General features: G+C 46.5%; 1 protein-coding gene across 8 annotated transcripts in view; it reads right to left on the bottom strand.

Moving 5' to 3' along the window:
• The window catches only part of Slc26a8 (solute carrier family 26 member 8), a 52,357-nt gene that overhangs the window by 30,221 nt on the left and 1,324 nt on the right, over positions 1 to 20,812 (bottom strand). For 7 of the 8 annotated variants that reach the window (XM_076917242.1, XM_076917235.1, XM_076917238.1 and 4 more), the window contains exons 3-6: positions 16,664 to 16,859; positions 8,071 to 8,210; positions 4,780 to 4,896; positions 1,997 to 2,178 (exon numbers count right to left, since the gene is read on the bottom strand). In XM_076917242.1, the coding sequence (XP_076773357.1) occupies positions 1,997 to 2,178; positions 4,780 to 4,896; positions 8,071 to 8,210; positions 16,664 to 16,859 (635 nt within the window). The remainder of the gene's footprint in view (positions 1 to 1,996; positions 2,179 to 4,779; positions 4,897 to 8,070; positions 8,211 to 16,663; positions 16,860 to 20,812) is intronic. The other variant, XM_076917241.1, reaches the window with a different exon arrangement.

Below are 20,812 nucleotides of genomic sequence, written 5' to 3'. Positions count from 1 at the left end.
CATGTGGGTGCTGGGAATTGAACCTGGATCTTCTGCAAGAGCAACAAGTGCTCTCAACAGTTGAGCCATCTCTCCAGCCTCTAGATTTATTTTCTTTTTATATCTATTTTTTATGTGCGGGTCTGTGCATGTGCAGTTGGCTGCTACAAGAGGACACTGGACCTCATGTGAGTGGTGTCACAGGCATGAGCTAGCCTGACATGCCCCAGGTCCTCTGTCAGAGCAAGACGCACTGCTCACTGTGCTCAGAGGCCGTTTCCAGCCTCAGCCCTTCCCTGGCTTTTGCTCAAGGCTTTCAGCGAGGCGGCCGTGTCTCCTCACTCTCAGTATTTCACTGCTGGCTGCCTGACTGTGCTCACTCAGAAGCCCTGCTTGTCACTGGAATTTCTGAGAAGAAACCTGCTGTTGTTTGAGGTGCTTTCCCTTTGTAGGGAAAATGCTTTTCTCTCCCGCTTAACAGACATTTTCTCCTCTTTACCTTTCATTTTCGGGAGTTTATAATTTATCTCCACGTGGGTTTTTACTGTTTTCCTACTTAAAGAGTTTTCTCAACCTGTTAAATCTGTATATTTGTATATATAAATGTGGGGTGTATGCAGTTATCATTTAATAAAATACTTCAACTAGGTCCTCATTCAATCAATTATTCATTCATTCATTCATTCATTCATTCTTTCATATAGAGTCTCATTATGTAGCCCAGGCTGGCCTCAAACACTTGGGCTCAGGCTATCCTCCTGTCTTGGTCTCCTTAGTGGTTAGGACAGAGACACGTGGCCCTCTGAGAAGGATGTTAGGGTGCCAGTCTGTCTCCTACACAGTGATCGCCTCCCTGGAGCTCACAGTGTCACACAGTCTGTCTCCTACACAGTGATTGCCTCCCTGGAGCTCACAGTGTCACACAGTCTGTCTCCTACACAGTGATTGCCTCCCTGACTCTCACAGTATCCCAGGCTCTTGCTGAGCATTCCACACCAGGTTTTATTTCATCCTCTCAAGAGCACTGCAACCACTATTTCCACCTTATTCACTGAGCTGAGGTTCACTGAGGTGCAACCTTTCCCATTGCGCTCAGCCTGTAAGTGTTAGTGCCATCCATGGGGCCAGCTTGTCCTTTGTGGACTCCCAGGAGAGTCTGCTGATGAAAGGCAGTCCTGGAGGGATCAGAGAGAACCAGTTGAGAGGACAGAGAAGTCAGCCTGAAAGAACAGCCTGGGTATGGTAGAGCCTGAGGTGGTCGGCTCTCAGAGGACGTCAGTGAGAGCCGCTGTGTGATTGTCCTTCAGCTCTTGGCTCCCACCATTGCAGAATCTAACTTCACTCTGGCTCTCTGATGCTTATCAAGCCCAAACTCAGTTTGTGAGACTAGAAGTCTTTCATCTTCTTGTCCAAATACTAGAAAAAGTGTTTTTTTGTTTGACTGGTTTTTTTTTTGAGACAGGGTTTCTCTGTATAGCCCTGGCTGTCTGGGACTCACTCTGTAGACCAGGCCGGCCTCAAACAGAGATCCGCTTGCTTCAGCCTCCCAAGTGCTGGGATTAAAGGTGTACACCACCACCACTTGGCTTGAAAAAGTAATTTTTGGAAGGCAGAACTAAGGAATGTGCTCTGGGTCCCCAGACCCTCTTCTTTCTCACTGGAAGAAGGACTGACGAGGACACTCAGAGTTGGACTCTATGTCAGTGCTCAGAGAGGAGCCTATGCAAGTCCAGACACATCGGCCCCAGGAGGGGCTCTGACACCTGCTGCAAGTTCCTGCTGGCAGGAGTGTGCAAACCGCACTCCTTGCCTGCCCGCACCCAGCAGGCAGAGAGCAGAAGCACACAGGGCTGGCTTGCAAACCCTCCTGGCCTGCCTCCATGGCACATTCTCTTTGGGGACTGTCTTCTAGAGGTCCTTCTCAAACAGTGCCACCAGCTGGGGACCAAGTGTTCACTCACAGGAGTCCTCAGGGGAGCATTTCACACTCAAGTCCAGTCAGATGCTTGGTGCCTACCTGAATAATTCCAGTCAGGAACGTTGTGGATGCCACCATGCTTAAGGATCTGTTGTAGTTTACGTAGAAGGTGGGGAGAGAGAAGTCATCTTTAACAAAAGTTCCCAAGATCAGGTGACCACCGTTGAATGGTCTCTCTCTCAGGACATTAATCATCAGAGCACTCACAAGGAAGAAGGGGCCTGGGAAGAAGTGTGAGACACAGCTCTCAAGTTTAGAGAACTGAAGCATTCTAATTCTCTATTATCATTAATACATTACTATTAGATTACTATTGTTTGGAAGTTATCACTGAGGAGGAAAAGGAAGGAGGACGAGAACTGGGACTTCACTGAGTTCAGAGCTGGTAGGTCGGGTGTCCCACCCTTGTGGGCACTGAGGCTGGCACTCATGCAGATGGCCTGGGAATTACTGCCAGGCTTAGCCACTGTGCCTGCACTTAGAGACTAAGTTAAAAGAGGGAGGGAGCCAGGTGTGGCAGCACCCGCCTTTAATCCCAGCCAGCCTGGTCTACATGGCAAGTTGTAGGCCAGCCAGAGCTACACTGTGAGACTCTGCTCCCCCCAAGAGAGGGAAGGTGGTGAACATGCCGACAGAACACCAGGAAGAAAATAACACCCAATGCTTGTTCAGGGCAAGTACATGGTGACACAGAAGTGGCTTTAAGCAGTGTTTCGTTTTGTCCCCGTGCAGCAGGCACAGGGAACAAAGGTGAAGCCTACCTGTGAAGCTCTACTCCACACTGTGAACAGCGCTTGGACATGACTGTGAGGCGCCCTAGGAAATCGGGTATGTGGGCGTAAAACTGTTTTCTTCACACTCGAATGCAAGTCAACAAGTAGCTTGTTTGAGCTAAGCATGTGAAGATCCCCTGACTGAAGCAGAGCAGCACCCCAAATCTAGAGGTTGGGGTGGTGGCCAGGCTGCAGCCAGTGCTGGAGAAGGCATGAAAAGAACACTAAGTGGTCAGTCACTTAGTGAAGGTGGAGTAGGCAGCCTCTCCAAACAGCAGTTTGCGATTGGACTTCTGTGCAGGCCCACGTGTTACAGAAGTCTTCTGATACACGAGCTGTAGTCACCTCTAAGGTCATGGATGGACTCCTGACCCAGGGAAGTGTCTGTCCTGTGGGTGAGTGTTTCTATTATGATACTTTCCTTATTGTGAGTTAACTAAGCTGACAAATTATATTATAAAACGTGGAGTTTGATTGTTATGGATCCAGCTGATGAATTGATCTGTTATAGAATTATTAATGAAAGTCACTACAGACTTAAATTTTCTTTAGATTTACATATTTTATGTGTATGGGTGTTTTGCCTGCCTGCATGTCTGTGTACTAAATGTGTGTGCTTGATGCCTGTGGAGGTCAGAAGATGGCATCCGTTCCCCTGGAACTGGAGTTAAAGATGGTTGTGGAACTGACCCAGGCCCTCTGGAAGAGGAGCCAGTGTTCTGAACCACTGAACCATCTCACTAGCCCCACAGTTTGAGTTTTAGAGATACTCAAAGCCAAGGATTATCTTAATCAGATTTGGACTTCTGAGCAATGCTAGCCTTGTAGAGACGATGGGGAGACTCTGAGAAAGACTGAATGTGCTGCACTGTGGGGCAGATGTGGGTTTGGAGGCCAAGGGCTTGGACATTATGGTTTTAGCTCAAGTGCACTCTAAAGCTCTATGTTGAAGCCTTTGTGTTCATGCTACTAGAAATGGATGAAGTAGGGCCTTAAGAACATGCTCTTGCCTACACCTTGTCCTTTGCCGTGTGTGTGTGTGTGTGTGTGTGTGTGTGCATGTGCACGTGTGTGCATGTATGTGCATGCATACGTGTGTACATGAATGCATACATCTGCATGCACATGTATGTTCATGTGCATTTTACATGTGCATGCATGTGTGTACATGTGTTTGTGTGTGTACATGTATGTGTGCATACACAAATGTGTCTGTGTATTTGTGTGAGTCTGTATATATGTTTGTGTATGTGTATATGTACACGTGTCTTGTGGGTGTAGCTCTGTGTGCATGTGTATGTGTGTGTATGCATACATGAGTATGTGTAAGTGTGCATGTATACATGGATGTGTGTGTATGCATGTATGCATATATGCATACATGGATGTGTTTGAGTCTGTGTCTGCATGTGTGTGCATGTATATATGTGGTTTTATGTGTGCATATTATACACAAGCTTGTGTGTAAGCATGTACCTGTGTTTGCATGTATTTGTGTGTTTGTGTGAGCTGCTTTGCTCCACCACGCACTTTAGATCACGATGCTAAGCCTTGAGACAGGTACAGAAACAATGGATCTAAGTGACATGGACTAAAACCTCGCAAACCATGTGTGATGGTTTGTATATTCTTGGCCCAAAGAGTGGCCAAGGTGTGGCCTTGCTGGAGTAGGTGTGTCATTGCAGGCGTGGGCTTTAAGACCCTCATCCTAGCTGCCTGGAAGCCAGTATTCTGCTAGCAACCTTCAGATGAAGATGTAGAACTCTCAGCTCCTCCTGCACCGTGTCTGCCTGGATGCTGCCATGTTCCTGCCTTGATGATAATGGACTGAATCTCTGAACCTGTAAGCCAGCCCCAATCAAGTGTTGTCCTTGTAGGAGTTGCCATGGTCACGGTGTCTGCTCACAGCAGTAACACCCTGACGGAGACCCCTTCCCTCATCTGGGTTGATGTTCCCGAGCATGTCCTGATGGGGACTGAGAGCTGCTTAGCACTGACTGGGGACAGCGAGTGAAGAACGGATGCTCCTCTGGCCAGGAGTGAACTCACCGATGGACATCTGATGACATGATCCAAAAATCAGGTAAATGACTGAAGAGCAGAAGGCAGCGTAAGTGACGTTGAGGGGAGGGATCAGCTGCCTTGTCAGTAGACTAAGTGTCAGGCCTGAAAAGCGAAAGCACTTAATGAAGCAAAGACAGTTTGGTTTTAAAACGACCTTGAGTGAAATCTGCTAAGAGTGCTCAGGCCATATGTAGAGACTCCTAGTTTCCAACATGCTTTTGTGTTTTAGCTTTGTTTTAAGATGGAGACTCACATAGCTCGGGCCGGCTTCAGGCTCACTGTATCTGAGAGTGACTTTGACCTCTGACCTTCGTGTCTCCACCTCCTGACTGCTGAGATTAGAGGTGTTGGCTACTGTTCAGCTTATGAGTGCTGAAGACTGAGTCCAGGGCTTGTGAAGGCTCCAGGTACTTTACCAAGTGAGCCACAAGCCTAGCTCGACACTGTAGCTCTCTGACAGACTCTCAGACAGGGAAAAGACACAGTGAGCTGTGGGGTCTCTAACTCAGCGTCTTCAAATCGTGCTTACTGCCCTGCAGCTCTCGAAGGCTGGGGACAGACAGACAGACAGGCAAGCAGTGCACAACACCTGCTGCTCCTAGAGGACCTAGGTTGGTTCCTAGCACCAATGTTTGGTGACAGACATCCACCTTTGACCCCAGTCCCAGGGCACTGAATGTCTCTGGCCTGTAAGGGCACCTGCACTAACATGTACCTAGCCACAGTCAGACATACACATATGTACATAAATGAGAGTAATAAAAAAATAAAAGAGGTGACCCTGGGAATCCTCCAGGGCCAAAAGCAGAGCTGGAGAACAAGGCAGAGTCACTTGACTTCACGTTGCCATATGTACTCTGTCTTCTATATGCTAACCACCCCAATCTCTTTTCCCAGTATTCCTATATGAGGCTTTAAAACCTACTCTATCCTGCTCTGCCATACACCTTTAAGCCCAGCACTGAAGAGGCACAGGCAGATGGATCTTTGTGAGTTCAAGGCCAGCCTGTTCTACATAGTGAGTTCCAGGTCTCTATGTAGAGAGACTGTCTAAAAGAAAAACAAACAGAAAAACCTACCAAAATGCTTACTTATTATTATGGAGTTTGTGTCCACGTGTGTGTGTGTGCCATAACATGTATGTGTATGTAGGTCAGAGGACACATCCATGGAGTTGGTTCTCTCCTTGCATGTTTCCGTGGGTCGAGGGTTGAGCTCAGGTCACACTTGTAGCCCCAGTCAGTACTCTATGGCCCTACTGACTAAGTTATATCCCCATTCCCCATTTTTTTCTTAATCAAGGTTCTATAGATTACAAAAGGTAGAAAGTAAGCTTAAATTACCTTATGCTAAATAGGAAATTTATTATGACTTCATCAAAAACTAGAATCAAACTAAAAAGGCATCAGGGCCTGCAGTGGCCATCTCCTTCACCCTTGTCTCCAGGATTTCATGAGGTTCTGCCTCTGGTTCCAGGACAGGATTAAGCTATGGATAGATATTCTTGCATATTTCTCCATAGACATACAAACTCCTCATGATTACATATCATTCATGGAAACTCCAGGGGGCATTTACTAGATCCTGGCAAACTCTTTGCCAGGTAGATGTTCAATAGACTAGGGCTGGGGTAAGAACAGTGACTGGACTTCCCTAGTGTGCACAGGACCCTGAGCTCAACCTCCAGCATGACTATGTGAGAACCATAGGCTAGTCATGAACCCAGTGTCTTCACATAGACATATTCCGTCTTTGGTTGGCTCTCCAGCCTTTTCCCTGTAGACAGGGAAGCATCAGAATACCAGTGCTGCCAGGGAGGACTGGCTGTGGCAAAAATGACGCCTGTTAGCACATCCATCTGCAGAGAGCCAGAGGGACACCCTAGCTTTGGGATTCTCTGAGCACAGGGACTCCCACACTTGAGTGGTCATTTGTGAGAGTTGCTGACTCCAGAAGCCCAGGGTCCAGGGACAGAGGAATAGGTAAACAAAGTATGGGCACCTCCAGCGGAGGCTTTTCAGCCATCAAGAGTGAAGTTATGTCATCTTGCAGGAAAATGGAGGTCATCAAAGGAAGTGAATTATTACTGTCTCAGAAACACAAATGTGGGCTGTCTACTCTCGTGTGTGGCTCCTAGATCTTATACAGGCACATAATAAGATCATGTATGACATGCAAGTACAAGTAAAACAATACAGGAGGACAAGGGGCAAAAATGGAGGAGACGCGGGGTCGTGTCCAATGGATGGTACTTAACTTAAATGTCAGTGTAACACAGTGCCACATACAGTCACTACACACAATGAAAGGTTGTAAGAGAGAAAGCTGAACTCTCTTTAAAGATATAGCTAGCACATAACACTATGAAACCCTTAATAAAGTCAACACCTCTCTCTCTCTCTCTCTCTCTCTCGTATGTGTGTGTGTGTACGTGTGTTTCAAAAAGGGTGGGGTTGGAGTGAGATGGCTCAGAGCATAAAATCAAGCCTAAAGATCTGACCTTGATTTCCAGGACACACATCACGACAGGAGGTGAGAACAAACTCCCTTAGTCAACCTCTGACCTCTACATGCACAGAATAAATACATAAATGTTAAGAAAGAAACAAAATTGGTTGTACCTGATTGTACACACCTTTAATCTCAGCACTTGGGAGGCAGAGGCAGGCAGATCTCTAAGATGGAGGCCAGCTTATATTATGGAACTCTGTCTCAGAAACAAAGAGTTATTGGTTCCTATTTGGAATCATTATTTTGTTTGTTTTTCAGGTAAGCTCTCAAGTAGAAAAGACTGGCCTTGACTGCTCATTTTCCTGCCCCCACCTTTCTGGTGCTAGGATTGCAGCTGTGCCCCCACTGCTCCTGCATGGAAAGGAGAGCTGTCTACCCACCGCCACCCCAGGGAGCTCTTGCTTGTGACCTTGTACGCTTGCATCTGAACTGGGAATTGGGTGACAGCTGGGCTGTTGCCGAGCGCTCAACCTTTTCCTAAGGAAACTAACACCTCTTGAGATCTACTCTCAACAGGACTGAAACCACCACTGAGGCAAAGAATGACCAGGAGTGGGGACAGCAAATTCCATGGGAACTGTTCCTGGGTCTCAGATGCTTTGGAACCACCTGGAAGGGTTAAAAACCTGGAGGATTTTTAACTGGAAGAAATGTCCACAGTTCCTTTGTTGTCCTTCTGTTCACCCAGCACTGCTGCTTGCTCCTGAAAGCAGCTGAGGGCCAGGAGATCAGCTCTGGGTAAGGCAGCTTTGGATTTGTTCTTACCTTGGGGAACTTGAACAAGACCAACACTTAAACCAGCAAGTAAGTCTCCAAGAAGCCAGTCCTTGAATCGATACAAACACATCCACTCCAGGAAGGGGAAGACTGTGAGCATGCATCTTAGGAACTTGTGCCATGAACAGCTGGGAGAGAGAAGAACAGAGACTCAGCTAGGTTCTGCAGAGAGAATCCCCTGGCTAAGTAAAAGTGCAGGGTGCAACCCTCATTCCCTTATAGCACGTGTGCCATGGAACCGCACAAATGACATTTGAACATGTTGGATCAAAATATCCTTTGCTGTAAGACTGATGGTCCTACAGGTTTCGGCATGTTTAGCATCCCTGACTTCTACCCACTAGAAGATGGTAGCCTACCCACCCCTGACTTAGAGAACAAAAGATACCTCTACACCTTAAGAAATATCCCTGGAGAACAAAACCACCAGCAAGAACCAGCAAGGTGTACCTGGAAAGAACTGAGACTCACTGTCCAGTGTACAATTAGCTCTGTGTTTTTATTGGCTGTTTGGAGAGAGTCAAACCTACTAACTTCTAGTAGTGAATGAACTAGTATCACTGTGTCTTTAATAAGAACAGTGTTTTGGAGACTGGGGAGATGGCTCAGTGGTTAGGGGCACTTGTTGCTCTTCCAGAGGACCTGTGTTAGGTTCCCAGCACCCACATGATAACTCACAGCCATCTGTAACTCTAGTCCCAGGGAATCCAATTCTTCTTCTGGCCTCTGCAGGCACTACACACACAGCACACAGACATACATGAAGGGAAAACACCAATACACACTAAAATAAAAAAACAAAACAAAACAAAACAAAAGTTTTTGTTGTTATTCTTGTTATGAGATCAACGGGTGATAGGGATAGATAACACCTTAGTTTTTATATTTATTTATTTATTTATTTATTTATTTATTTATGTGTGTGTGTGTGTGTGTGTGTGTGTGTGCATGTGGACATATATGGAGATCAGAGGACAACTTTCAGGAGTTAGTTCTCTCCTACCATGTGAGTCACTGGGACTGAACTCAGGGAGTTTAAGCACTGCAAGCACGGCACGCTCTACTTGGTGTCTTTACCCTCGGAGCCGTCCTGCTTCAGGTAAGTAACACCTTCATAACACTCTCACACAGACTGATCTAACCAAACACTAACTGACTGTCTGGATGGATTTGCCTGGGATATTGTAGACTTACAGAAATGGAGTTTTGTACTTGAAGAGTTAGCCGTATAAAGAAAAGACTGCAGATTTTAAAGGCTATGTTATCTGTAGGTTTCTACCAGGAGCAGTTCTGTCTCCCAGGAGGCAGAACGCTGTGTCTGGAGGTGCTCTTGGTTCTCATGACTGGCACCCAGTGGTAGAGCTAAGGAGTCTGCAAGCGACAGAACATTTCTCTATAGAAGGAAATGTGGGAGTAAGGGACTGGGGATGTGGCTCAGTTGGCAGAGAGCTTGTTTGCCAAGCATGTATGAAGCCCGCCCTCGGTTAAGTCTCTAGCACCACATATACCAGGTCACTGGATGAGGCGCATGCCCACAATCTCCACCCTCAGGAGGCGGAGGCAGGAGGAGCTGTCAATATCATCTCTGGGTACACAGTGATGGTGAAGTTGACCTGGATGCTGGATGACATAACCTGTCTTAAAGAAAGAGGGGGGAGAGGCGGGGAAGCAAGCAAGCAAGCACTGAAAGGTGTGATGGAACACTTTGAACCCAGCTCAGCTGGCAGAGGCTGGCAGATGAGTTCGAAGCCAGACTGGTCTACAAAGGGCCACACAGTGAGGGCCAACCAACAGACAAAAACCCATCATGTTGGTGGGAAAAGCAGAGTACAGTAGCACATACCTGCAGTCCCAGCTACTAGAGAGACTGAGGCAGGAGGATCACTTGAGCCCATGAACCAGCCTATCTCATGACATGGTATTTCAGAACAAGAACCTCTGCCAGGGTGGCTGAGATGGAGTCACCACACAGGAGCTTCGGGTCACCCAGGCCAGTGGCTCTCCAGCTCCCTACCCTGAGACCCTGGGATACAGTTCCTCACCTTGTGCTCACCCCCAACCATACAATTATTTTGTTGCTATTTTATAATTGTGATTTTGCTACTGTTATGAGTGCTAAAATATTTGTGTTTTCTGATGATTTCAGGTGATCCCTGTGAAAGATCAACTGTCAAAGAGGTCACAACCTATGGAGAGAGGACAACTGATCTAGAGGGAGACCATGCTCTACAGAGGGGTGAAACCAGTTTGGCTTTAAGTTGCATTTTCCCATTCATAGTTTGGCATGGACTGGCAGCTGGCTAGGACGGTTTTCTTCACAGGTGTGTTGGGTTAGGTAACAGATTTGGCTTTAATAATAAATATAACTTTAATAATAAATATAACTTTAGCACTGCTAAAGTGTGTGCTCAGAAATGAAGTGATTTCACGTACTTAAACATTTTTAGACTTATTTTATAAGCGTTTTGCCTGCATGTGTGTATGTCTGTGTAGCATGTGCATGTAGTGCCCAAGGAGGTCAGAAGAGGGCATTGGGTCCCCTGGAACTAGAGTTATGGATAGTTATGAACCACAATGTGGATGCTGGGAATTGAACTTAGATCCTCTGCAAGAGAAGCCAGTGCTCTTAACTGCTGAGCCACCTGTCCAGCCCCAATCCCATGTATTCTGTCTGGCATGACCATAAGCTTCTCTAAGGCCAAATAATTATGAATATCTTTGCCAAGGTCAGAGCCACACATATGAGCAGAGCTGGGGCAGGAAGCCATGTCTTCTGATACCTAGCTCAGCATTCTGGCCGCTCTACAAAGCAGAGCACACTGTGGATGATGCTCCCTTCTGCTCAGAGGCCAAGAAGCAAGGCTGCTGGTTTGGAAGGAATGTTGAACTGCTATTTTCAAGTGAGTTGCTGGGTTTAAGGTCGGTTTACAATCATAATTAGAGAAAACATGCTTCCACCTCAAACCCAGAGCATGGCACTAGCACAATCTGTCCCTCCACCTGGTGCAGTGCCCCCCTCCTCCATATCTGCTGTTTGGCTGAATACCACAAACCCTGGCAGTGATTGAGGTCTTTGGCATTGGAAAAAATTGAGTCTGAGCTGCACAGAATTAAGAAGGGAGTCAGAGCAACAGGAAACTGTGCTGATGGGGGAATTGGGAAGGCTTTCTGATTTTTGTTTTGTTTTGTTTTGTTTTTGTTTTTCGAGACAGGGTTTCTCTTTGTAGTCCTGGCTGTCCTGGAACTCACTTTGTAGACCAGGCTGGCCTCGAACTCAGAAATCTGCCTGCCTCTGCCTCCCAAGTGCTGGGACTAAAGTCGTGGGCCACCACCACCCGGTTGGCTTTTCTGATTTAATGAAGGCATCTTAAGTGAGAAATGTGGGCTGGGGCATGGCTCCTATGATGACCTGAGTCTGAATTCCCAGAGCCAGTGCAAGAGCCAGATACATAGTGAAAGAACTTGTAATGCCAATGACCCTCAGGGAGATGGGGAGTGAAGACAGGATTCTCAGGAGCTGACCAGACAGCAAGGCTGCATGTGCAGTAGCAGACAACAAGGACACTATCTCTCACAAGGTGGAAGGCAAGACCCAACACCCAAGGTTGTTCTCTGACTTCCATACAGTGTGTACACACACATACACACACACACACACACACACACACACACACACACACACACGTACACACACACACACACACACATACACACACACACATACACACACACACACATATACACACACATACACACACATACCTACACACACACACATATACACACACATACACACACACACACACAGTTCACGGTCATCTCTGGCTACACAGTAAATTTGAGGCCAGCCTGAGATATGTTAGACTGTCTCAATTAAACAAAAGAGTGGGGAGTGTCAGAGTTGGTGAGAAAGTGCAGGGGAGTTTGACACCAAAGAGGGAACAGAGAGTCGCTAACCAACAGGAAGAAAATGAGGAATGAGATAAGATGTTTTTCTGCAGAAAGGAAGAGATGGAGTTAAAAGATTATTTTATTTACTAAAAATCTTCCTCAACCAGAAAACCAAAGCCACTTATCTAGTGTTTTCTATTCCTAGACTTAAAAAAAAAAAATCCTTTAAATCCTCCTCATGAGGCCCAAGGCAGGTGCCCCATCCTTCCCATTGCTCAGAGGACACACACAGGCCGGCTGGATAAGTCACCTGTGGCCACACAGCTGGGCAAGAGCAGACTCTGGCTTCCAGAGGAAGCATCCATGCTTTCAGTGCCCTGCTGGTCTACATTTCTGGTTAAAATCTACAAAAGGCTGAAACGGTGCTTTCGAAGTAGAAATATGAAGAGAAGAAAGAAAAATGTAAGCAGTAAAAGCAAAGACATATATATATATATGCCGAGACTTAAAAAACATCTATAACACCCATCTCATTTAGCTCTTAAAAAAGAAAAGGGGAAAGAAACAACAGGAAGTCCATGTGATGCACAGTCAGTCTGGTTTGTGTCTAGAGGGAATGAGCATTGGAGTAGGTGGGGGCCGTAGGTTGAAATCGCCTTAGTAATACTTGCTACAAGGGTATGGTTATGAAAGGCGATCATTTTGTCTGCTTGCACGTGATTCTGAGGCTAGACCCCTCAGCCTTGTACCTGCCAGGGGCCTAGCGCCTGCTCTGGTAAGACATTCACTCTTGTTTCCCGAGGCAGAGGATGGTAGGGCGGTGCTGTAGAGGCAGAGGAACCCCAACTTGCACAAGGCAGGGCGTGAATAAAGGGAATGGAGCGCTGAAGCAGAGATCCAGGGGACTTGGCTAGTGACACTTGATGGGGTTACAGGCATGTGCCACCACGCTTGGCTCCTTCAGTTAGGAATATTGATTATAAACTGAATTAAAAGCTACAAACTGCCGGGCGGTGGTGGCGCACGCCTTTAATCCCAGCACTTGGGAGGCAGAGGCAGGTGGATCTCTGAGTTCGAGGCCAGCCTGGTCTACAGAGTGAGTTCCAGGACAGCCAAGGCTATACAGAGAAACCCTGTCTCAAAAAACCAAAAAAAAAAAAAAAAAAAAAAAAAAAAAAAAAAAAAAAAAAAGCTACAAACTGACCTTATAACCAGAATGTAACTATTGCTAGAGATATCTTGAAACATATTTACATTCATTACCTCCTTGAAGCTATGGTAGCTATTAGACCCGTGTGTGTGTGTGTGTGTGTGTGTGTGTGTGTGTGTGTGTGTGTATTTTGGCACAGAAAATTGAGACAGTTTCTCTATGTAACTCTGGCTGTCCTGGAACTCACTTTATAGACCAGGCTAGCCTTGAACTCAGAGATCCACCTGCCTCAGCCTCCCAGTAATGGAACTAAAGGCATCTACCACCAACACCTGGCTCAGTATATTTTAATATAACTACTTTTCCTTCTAATTTTATCTATTTTATATATTATGAACAGAGAGATGACTTAAACAGTTAAGAGTTTGTGCTGCACACCTTTAATCCCAGCACTTGGGAGGCAGAGGCAGGCAGATTTCTGAGTTCGAGGCCAGCCTGGTCTACAAAGTGAGTTCCAGGACAGCCAGGACTACACAGAGAAACCCTGTCTCGAAAAACAAAACAAAACAAAACAAAACAAAACAAAACAAAACAAACAAAAAACAAAAAACAAAAACAAAGAGTTTGCGCTGCAGTTGTTACAGAGGACCTGAGTTCAGCTCCCTGCATCCACGCCAATGCCTCACAATCACTTGTAACTCCAGCTCCAAGGGATCTGACACCTCTGGCTTCTTCAGTCATCAAGACTCTCATGTGCATACCCACACTCATATAAACATAATTATAACTAACTCCAGGCTTGCTTTAAGTCCCATTAACTCAGGAGGCAGAGTTTGAGGCTAGCCTGGTCTACAAAAGTAAGTCCTAGGACACCAAGGCTACACAGAGAAACCCTGTCTCAAAACAAACAAACAAAGAAACACTATTCTTGATGAGACATTTAATGGGAAAGTATTCATTCTCTTTACCAGACCATGCGGCTGAAGTGGACTATCCATATATTAAAAAATACAGTTGAACTCTGACTTTACACAAGGTACTAAATTTAAGTTAAACTTAAATTTAAGAGTGAAAACTGATAGGCCTAGTGACTCAGGCCTGTTAATCTGAGCTACCTGGGATTCTGAGGCAGGAGGACCGCAAGTTCAAAGTCAGCCTAGGCTATAGAGTAAGTTTAAGACCAGCCTGGGCAACTTAGTAAGACCTTCTTTCAAAATAAAAAGTAAGGGCTGGAGAGATAGTTCAGCAGTTGAGAACACTGACTGCTCTTCCAGAGGTCCCGAGTTCAATTCCCAGCAACCACATGGTGGCTCACAACCATCTGTAATGGGATCTGATGCCCTCTTCTGGTGTGTCTGAAGACAGAGACAGTATACTCACATATATAAAATAAAGAAATCTTAAAAAAAAATAAAATAAAAAGTAAGAAGAGATTTGGATATAGTTCAGTGGTAGATCATGTGTCTTGTGGGTGAGGCTCCAGGGTCAACCTCTAGCAAATAGAGAAAGAGAAAACAAAACAGCTAAACTATAAAATTCTCAGACTAAAACAGATTGAATTTTTTATCAAAGTAAAGACTTTGCAGGAGCTAGGGAAGCGGCTCATTGCTTAAGAGCGCTGGCTACTCTTCCTGAGGCCCAGAGTTTAGCTTCCAGCATGCACATGACAGCTCATAGCTGCACAAAGAACTGCCATATGACCTGGGAATTCTACCCTTATGCAGGGTCCTGGGAGAATTCAAAACCGGGATTGAAACAGGTCTGTACCAATGTTCACAGCAACAGTATTCTCAGAGGCCAAAGGATGGAAACAACCTGAGTGTTTGATAACAAATGGATGGACAGGCTGAGCGTGTCTAGGAACAGCCAGTTGTTACTCAGCCACAGAAGAGAGGCGGTGTGCTGGCACTTGTTGTAATGCGGATGGACCTTGAAAGAGTGGTGCTAGGTGAAACAAGGCAGACTCAGAAAGACACATGTTGCATGGTTGGTTCTGCTTGAATCTAAAGGGCAGGTTCAGTGCTCTGTCTAGAGGAGGCAGACTCACAGGGACTTCTGTGAGGGTGGGGTGAGAGGCGGGGAGCCGATTGCTTAATAAGGACAGAGTTTCTGTTTGAGGTGATGAAAACATTTTGTTGCAAACCAACTGTGGTAGTAGTTGCATAATAACAATTATGCCACAAAATCTCCACTTAAAATGGTCAAAACAACCAGCTGGATATCATATATACTTTACTACAGCCAAAAATGACAACAAATCCCCCAGCAGCTTAGGGACACAGCTCACACGGATAGAGTGCTTTCCTAGTGCTTTCCACATCAAAATGTGGGTTCAATCCCCAGTACTAGAAAAAAAAAAAAAAGAAAAAAGTAAAGGGGCTGGGTATGGCGGAGGCAGGGGATCAGGACTTCAAGACTAGGCTGGGCTACATAGTGAGCATGAGGCCAGGTCGAGACCCTGTCTCAAAGAAAAAACAAAACAAGAAAGAATAAGAGAACCAACCCTGGAAAGAGGCCCTTTTACTCGTCCCTTTGCTAAGAGGTTCACGGCACAGGAAAGGGCTCAGAGCCCCTCCATAGTGGGGTGGGACAGAGAGGTGGTGCGTCACCTCTGTCGATGGCCACAATGGAGACAGTACAAGAGCCTCTCTGTCAGAGCTGTCTAACTCTCTGTGGGATGAGTGACGGCATTTGGTGTTTTATTACACTTGCTTCGTGTGGTGACAACTTTGTAAAGTCAGTTCTCTCCCTCCACCGCGTAGGTCCCGGGAAGAGAACTCAGGTCCTCAGGCTTGGCAGCAAGCCTTACCCACTGAGCCATTTTGCCTGCCTTGACTGAACAATGAGTTTATTAGGTGTCATCCCAGATACTGTGGGGACTCAAGGACTTTATGCTATGATGAGCAGATGTGACAAGTCTCCCAGAGACTCATGTGCTAAGAGCTTGGCTCCACTGGAGGCCATGTTTACAGGCAGTGAGCAGTGAGGCCTGGGCTGCAGGAGCCTCTTCCCCGTGCCTGCAGCTCGCTCCTGTGGGGCTGAATTAGCACCAGGGGAGCAGGGTTTTGGTTTTTCTTTTAATTAATGAATTAATGGATTAATTTATTTATTTATCCATTTTGAGACAACGTTTCTCTGTATAGCCCTGGCTCTCTTGGAACTCATTCTGCAGACCAGGCTCAGAGATCTGCCTGCCTCTGCCTCCTGAGTGCTGGGATAAGCGTCCTGCACCACCACTACATGGAGAGAGCAGGTTCTATGAAGTGGGGCTTTCCTTTCCACTTCTCAGCTATGTTGTGACACAGCAGGGCATCCTCACCAGGACGCCAGAACCCATACTCTTTGGGCCCAGTGGCTATCAGAATCATAAGCCAAACAAACCTCCACCATTCAGAAACTACTCAGCCTTGGGTCTTTACACACACACACCCCAAATGGCAGGGCTCTGACAGCAGGAATTCAGAGAAGGGAGACAAAGGTAAGTGGGTGGCAGAGGAGTGAGGTTAGCTCTCCCCCGGCTGAGAGGCTGGGTACACGCACCGGCACTGGACGTGGTGCTTGAAGGTGGTGATGTTGATGTCCACTTTCCCAGAAGTGGGGCCCTTCCTCCTGTGCTCCTGCTGGAAATTCTCCTCGTTGTACACGTTTCGCTTGACATCGTACATAAAAGGGATTTGCCTGTATCTGCTGCCGAAACTCTGGATGCTCCTCTCTGTTTGCATTGTTCCTGGATTAGCTGGAAAGACATCAGGTACAAACAGGTATTGCTGGGCAGTGGTGGCGCACGCCTTCAATCCCAGCACTTGGGAGGCAGAGGCAGGTGAATTTCTGAGTTTGAGGCCAGCCTGGTCTACAGAGCGCTTTTCAGGACAGTCAGGGCTGCACAGACAAACCCTATCTTGAGAAAACCAAACCAAACCAAACCAAACCAAACCAAACCAACATGTTTTAGGCTGGGCTTGGCAAGATGGCGCAGTACAAGCCTGAGAACCTGTGTTCAAGCCTTGGGACCCATATAATAACAGTAACTGACTCCTGCACGTTGTCCTCTGACTTTGCATACAATATATGATAATGCATGGCACCCCGCCCTCCAAATAAATAGATGTAACAAAAAAATATTTAGGGCTGGGTGTAGTAGCATGCATTTATTTAATCCTAGCACCTAGTAGGCAAAACCAGGAGGACTTCTGTGAGGTTCGGACCAGCCTAGTCTACATAGCAAGTTCCAGGACAGCCAGCCAGGGCTACATAGAGCAACCCTGTCTCAAAAGAGTTTTGAGACAAAAGAAACAGTATTTTTTTTTTTTTTTTTTTAGAAATTTAAGTCAATTAGCACCCTTCTCGATTAAAAAAAAAGATATTTTTATTATTTGTCTTTGTGTGTGTGTGTTCTTATGTCTGAGTACAGGTGTTCTCCAAGGGCAGAAATGGGAGCTGGAGTCGGTGGCTGTGAGCCGCCCAGTGTGGTCCCCGGGAACCAATCTCAGGTCTTCTGCAAGAGCAGTGTGCACTTTTATCAGCTGAGCCATCTCTCCAGCACCCCTGCCTTTTTTTGAAGTAAGGTCTCTTGTAGTCCAGGCTGGCCTCAAACTCACAATGTAGGCAAGGATAACCTTGAAATCACGACCTCCCAGCTTACATGTCCCGAGTGATGGGACTGCATCAAGGTCTGCTCTCCGTTTTGTTTTTGTTTTTGTTTTTGTTTTGTTTTGTTGTTGTTGCTCAGTCTGGCTCCGAATGCTGAGCTCCCAGCAGTCGCCCTGACTCAGGCCTCTGAGCACTGGAGCCGCAGCTGTGGGTCTCTGCCTGCCGTCAGAATACTTTGAAGGGAACATAATTCACATGCACTAATGTTGCAGTTTTACAAGATCCTCCCACGTGTTGTACACTTTTAAACTCACAACCATTCTACCTCAGAGTCAAGGGACATGTTATTCTCATTTTCCTCATGGACACAGGTATGGTCTCCTGGCCTTTCATCCCAGTACACAGCAGCAGAAGGATCACAAGTTTGAGATCAGCCTGGGCTAACATGGTCAAGACCCTGTCAGAACAATCAAGTGAACAAGCAAACCCCAGTGTCTAGGGGGGTAGGTTTGTCTTTTAAAGGGTCTTACTACGTAGCTCTGGCTGTCCTGGAGCTTGTTGCGTAGAGTAGGCTGGCCTTGAACACCACAGAGATCCACTTGCCTCTAACCCACAAGTGCTAGGGTAAAGGCATTTGCCACTACACCTGGCCTTTTTTTTTTTTTATTACTTTTTAAAACAAGCCAGCCAGAACCTCACTGTTGCATCAGAGGATAACATGGGCCTCCTGTTCTTCCTGCCTCCACCTTGGATTACAGGTAAGTAAGTGCCACCATGTCTGATTAATAATTCCAATTAGGGAACTCAAGAGCTGGCTCAGTTTTTGTTCCTGCAGACAAGACCAGGGTTTGGCTCCTAGCACTGACATGGCCGCTCTCAGACAACTGTACCTTCTCTTACACAGTAGCTGACGCTCTCCTCTGACCTCTGCACGCACCAGGCGTGTACGTGTTGCACAGACATACATGCAGTGAAAACACATACATTCATACATAAATAAAAGTTTCAAACAATGATTAGTGTTGGGACTAGCGCTTGGCATCCTTAGGGCGGTACAGCTAGCTTCCTTTATAGTCCGCAGTCTGGCCATGTTGCAGGATGACTAAGAGGTAAAAGTCAGAACTCTAACCATTTCCCTCCGCGGTGCTAAAGGTTCAGGGCGAGGTCCGCTCCCAGCTCCTCTGTGGAATGCAGCAGGGAGACAGCAGCATCTCCCCAGTACAGAGCCTGGGGAAGGGCAGGAAGGACCACCCACTGTCAGCCTAGCCTCCCCCCCCAACCCCCTCCGGGCTTTGCGCTGGGGAGAACCTCTTCATGATAACCATCAGACTTGTCTTTTCTGACAGGTGTAAGGAGTTCCTCAGAATACCACAGTGATTCAGCACGGCCACAATGCAGGCCCTATCTCCTCGACTGTAAAACAGATTCCTGTCTTAAAATCACATGACCTAGACAGATACAGAGGATCCCAGCCTGGGGAATGGAGACTGAGTTCACGTGGGGGTGGGGGAGAATAGGTATTTCAGGGTCAGGACTCAACACAATTAGAGATGATATGAGGGAAATAATTCATAATATCTGAGTGATGTCAACTTTAAACTGAGAGAGGGAAGGAGGAGGGAGGGGAAGGAGGACAAAGGGTTTAAAAGTGTTCCAAGAGGAGGGCTGCTGGGATGGCTCTCTGCAGGTTAGGGCGCCTGACAACCTGAGTTTGTGCCCTGGGACCCATGAGGTGAAAGGAGAGAAACCAACTTCCACAAGTTGTCCTGGGACCTGTACCCAGCAGTGTGGCCCGAATCTATTACCACACTCTCAAAACAAGCAAACTTTAAAAACAAAAACTCAGGGAGCTGAGTGTGGTGGCACATGCCTGTACCCTCAGCATTTGGGACACGGAGGCAGGAGGATCAGGGGTTCAAGACCAGCCTCTGTTATATTAGCAAGCCATCCCAAGCAAGTAGGTCATCCCGGGCTGTATGAGATCCTACTTCAAAACAAACAAACAAACAAAACCACAAGCCAAATAAAAATCATTAAAAAAAATAAATAAATAAATCAGAAAAAAATTCTGAGTCAGAATTTCTGGGGCAGTACAAAAGTGTTTTAAGAAACTGGAGGAGCCTGGCACAGTGGTGGAAGCTTTAATCCCAGTGCTCCAGAGACAGGCAGGCAGATCTCTGTGAGTTCCAGGACAGCCACAGTGAGAGCCTGTCTAGGCAGCAGAGCTGGTGAGCCTAGTACCGCACAGCACACAAGGTCTGGTTTATAAATGTAACCTGATTTATAAAATTTTGACTCAACGAACAGGAAACCCTGAAAATTAGTTAAGGTGCAAGAATATCTCTTATAGGTTATCTTTCACATGCTTCCTAAAACCATAAGACAAAATTCACTTCCAATTTAAAAAACAAACAAACAAACAAACAACAAAACCCAAAAGCACGTGTAATTCCTAACCGAAAGTACCCATGGCCTGGGACTCTCTCGGTCTTGATGGAGAATGTTTGGGGGATGCCAAAAAGGTATCGGCCATATAGCAGGCCAATAGCATCGTCTTGTAGCAGGAGATTTGTGAAGGCGACAGCCCTCCAGCTGCATAATCGCCTTCCTTTAATGTTACACAGTGTGATACCAAGGGGGGGGGGATGTTGGAGAGATAGTCATTACTGGGTTGAACAGAGAAGACTTCACGGAGGACCCAAAGCAGAATCCATCAATAAGGACTAGAAGGCAAAGAAAGGGGGCAGGGGCCGGAGGGCGGGGTTCAGGCAGAGAGAACAAAATGAACCAAACAGTAAAGTCTGGAAGCAAAAGGGGCCCTGAGCTGAGGCCCAATGAGGGACACAGAAAGGCTGGAAGTGTGGCCCACACACCAGTTCCTTCAGCTGTTGACAACACAGGAGCCAATTTTCAAAGGATCCAGTATGCAAACCCCATTTTGTCTCTTGCCATTGCTGTTTCAAGCAGCCTTTCTATAAGGAGAGAGGTTCCAGGGACCACCACCATTCATTTATTCATTCATTCATTCAATCATTCCAGGGACCACCACCATTCATTCATTCATTCATTCATTCCAGGGACCACCACCATTCATTCATT

This window comes from Arvicanthis niloticus, chromosome 20, assembly GCF_011762505.2.
Source record: "Arvicanthis niloticus isolate mArvNil1 chromosome 20, mArvNil1.pat.X, whole genome shotgun sequence".
Lineage (NCBI taxonomy): Eukaryota > Metazoa > Chordata > Mammalia > Rodentia > Muridae > Arvicanthis > Arvicanthis niloticus.
The sequence above is the reverse complement of the archived record's forward strand: the minus strand, read 5'-3'. Positions and strand labels throughout refer to the sequence as shown.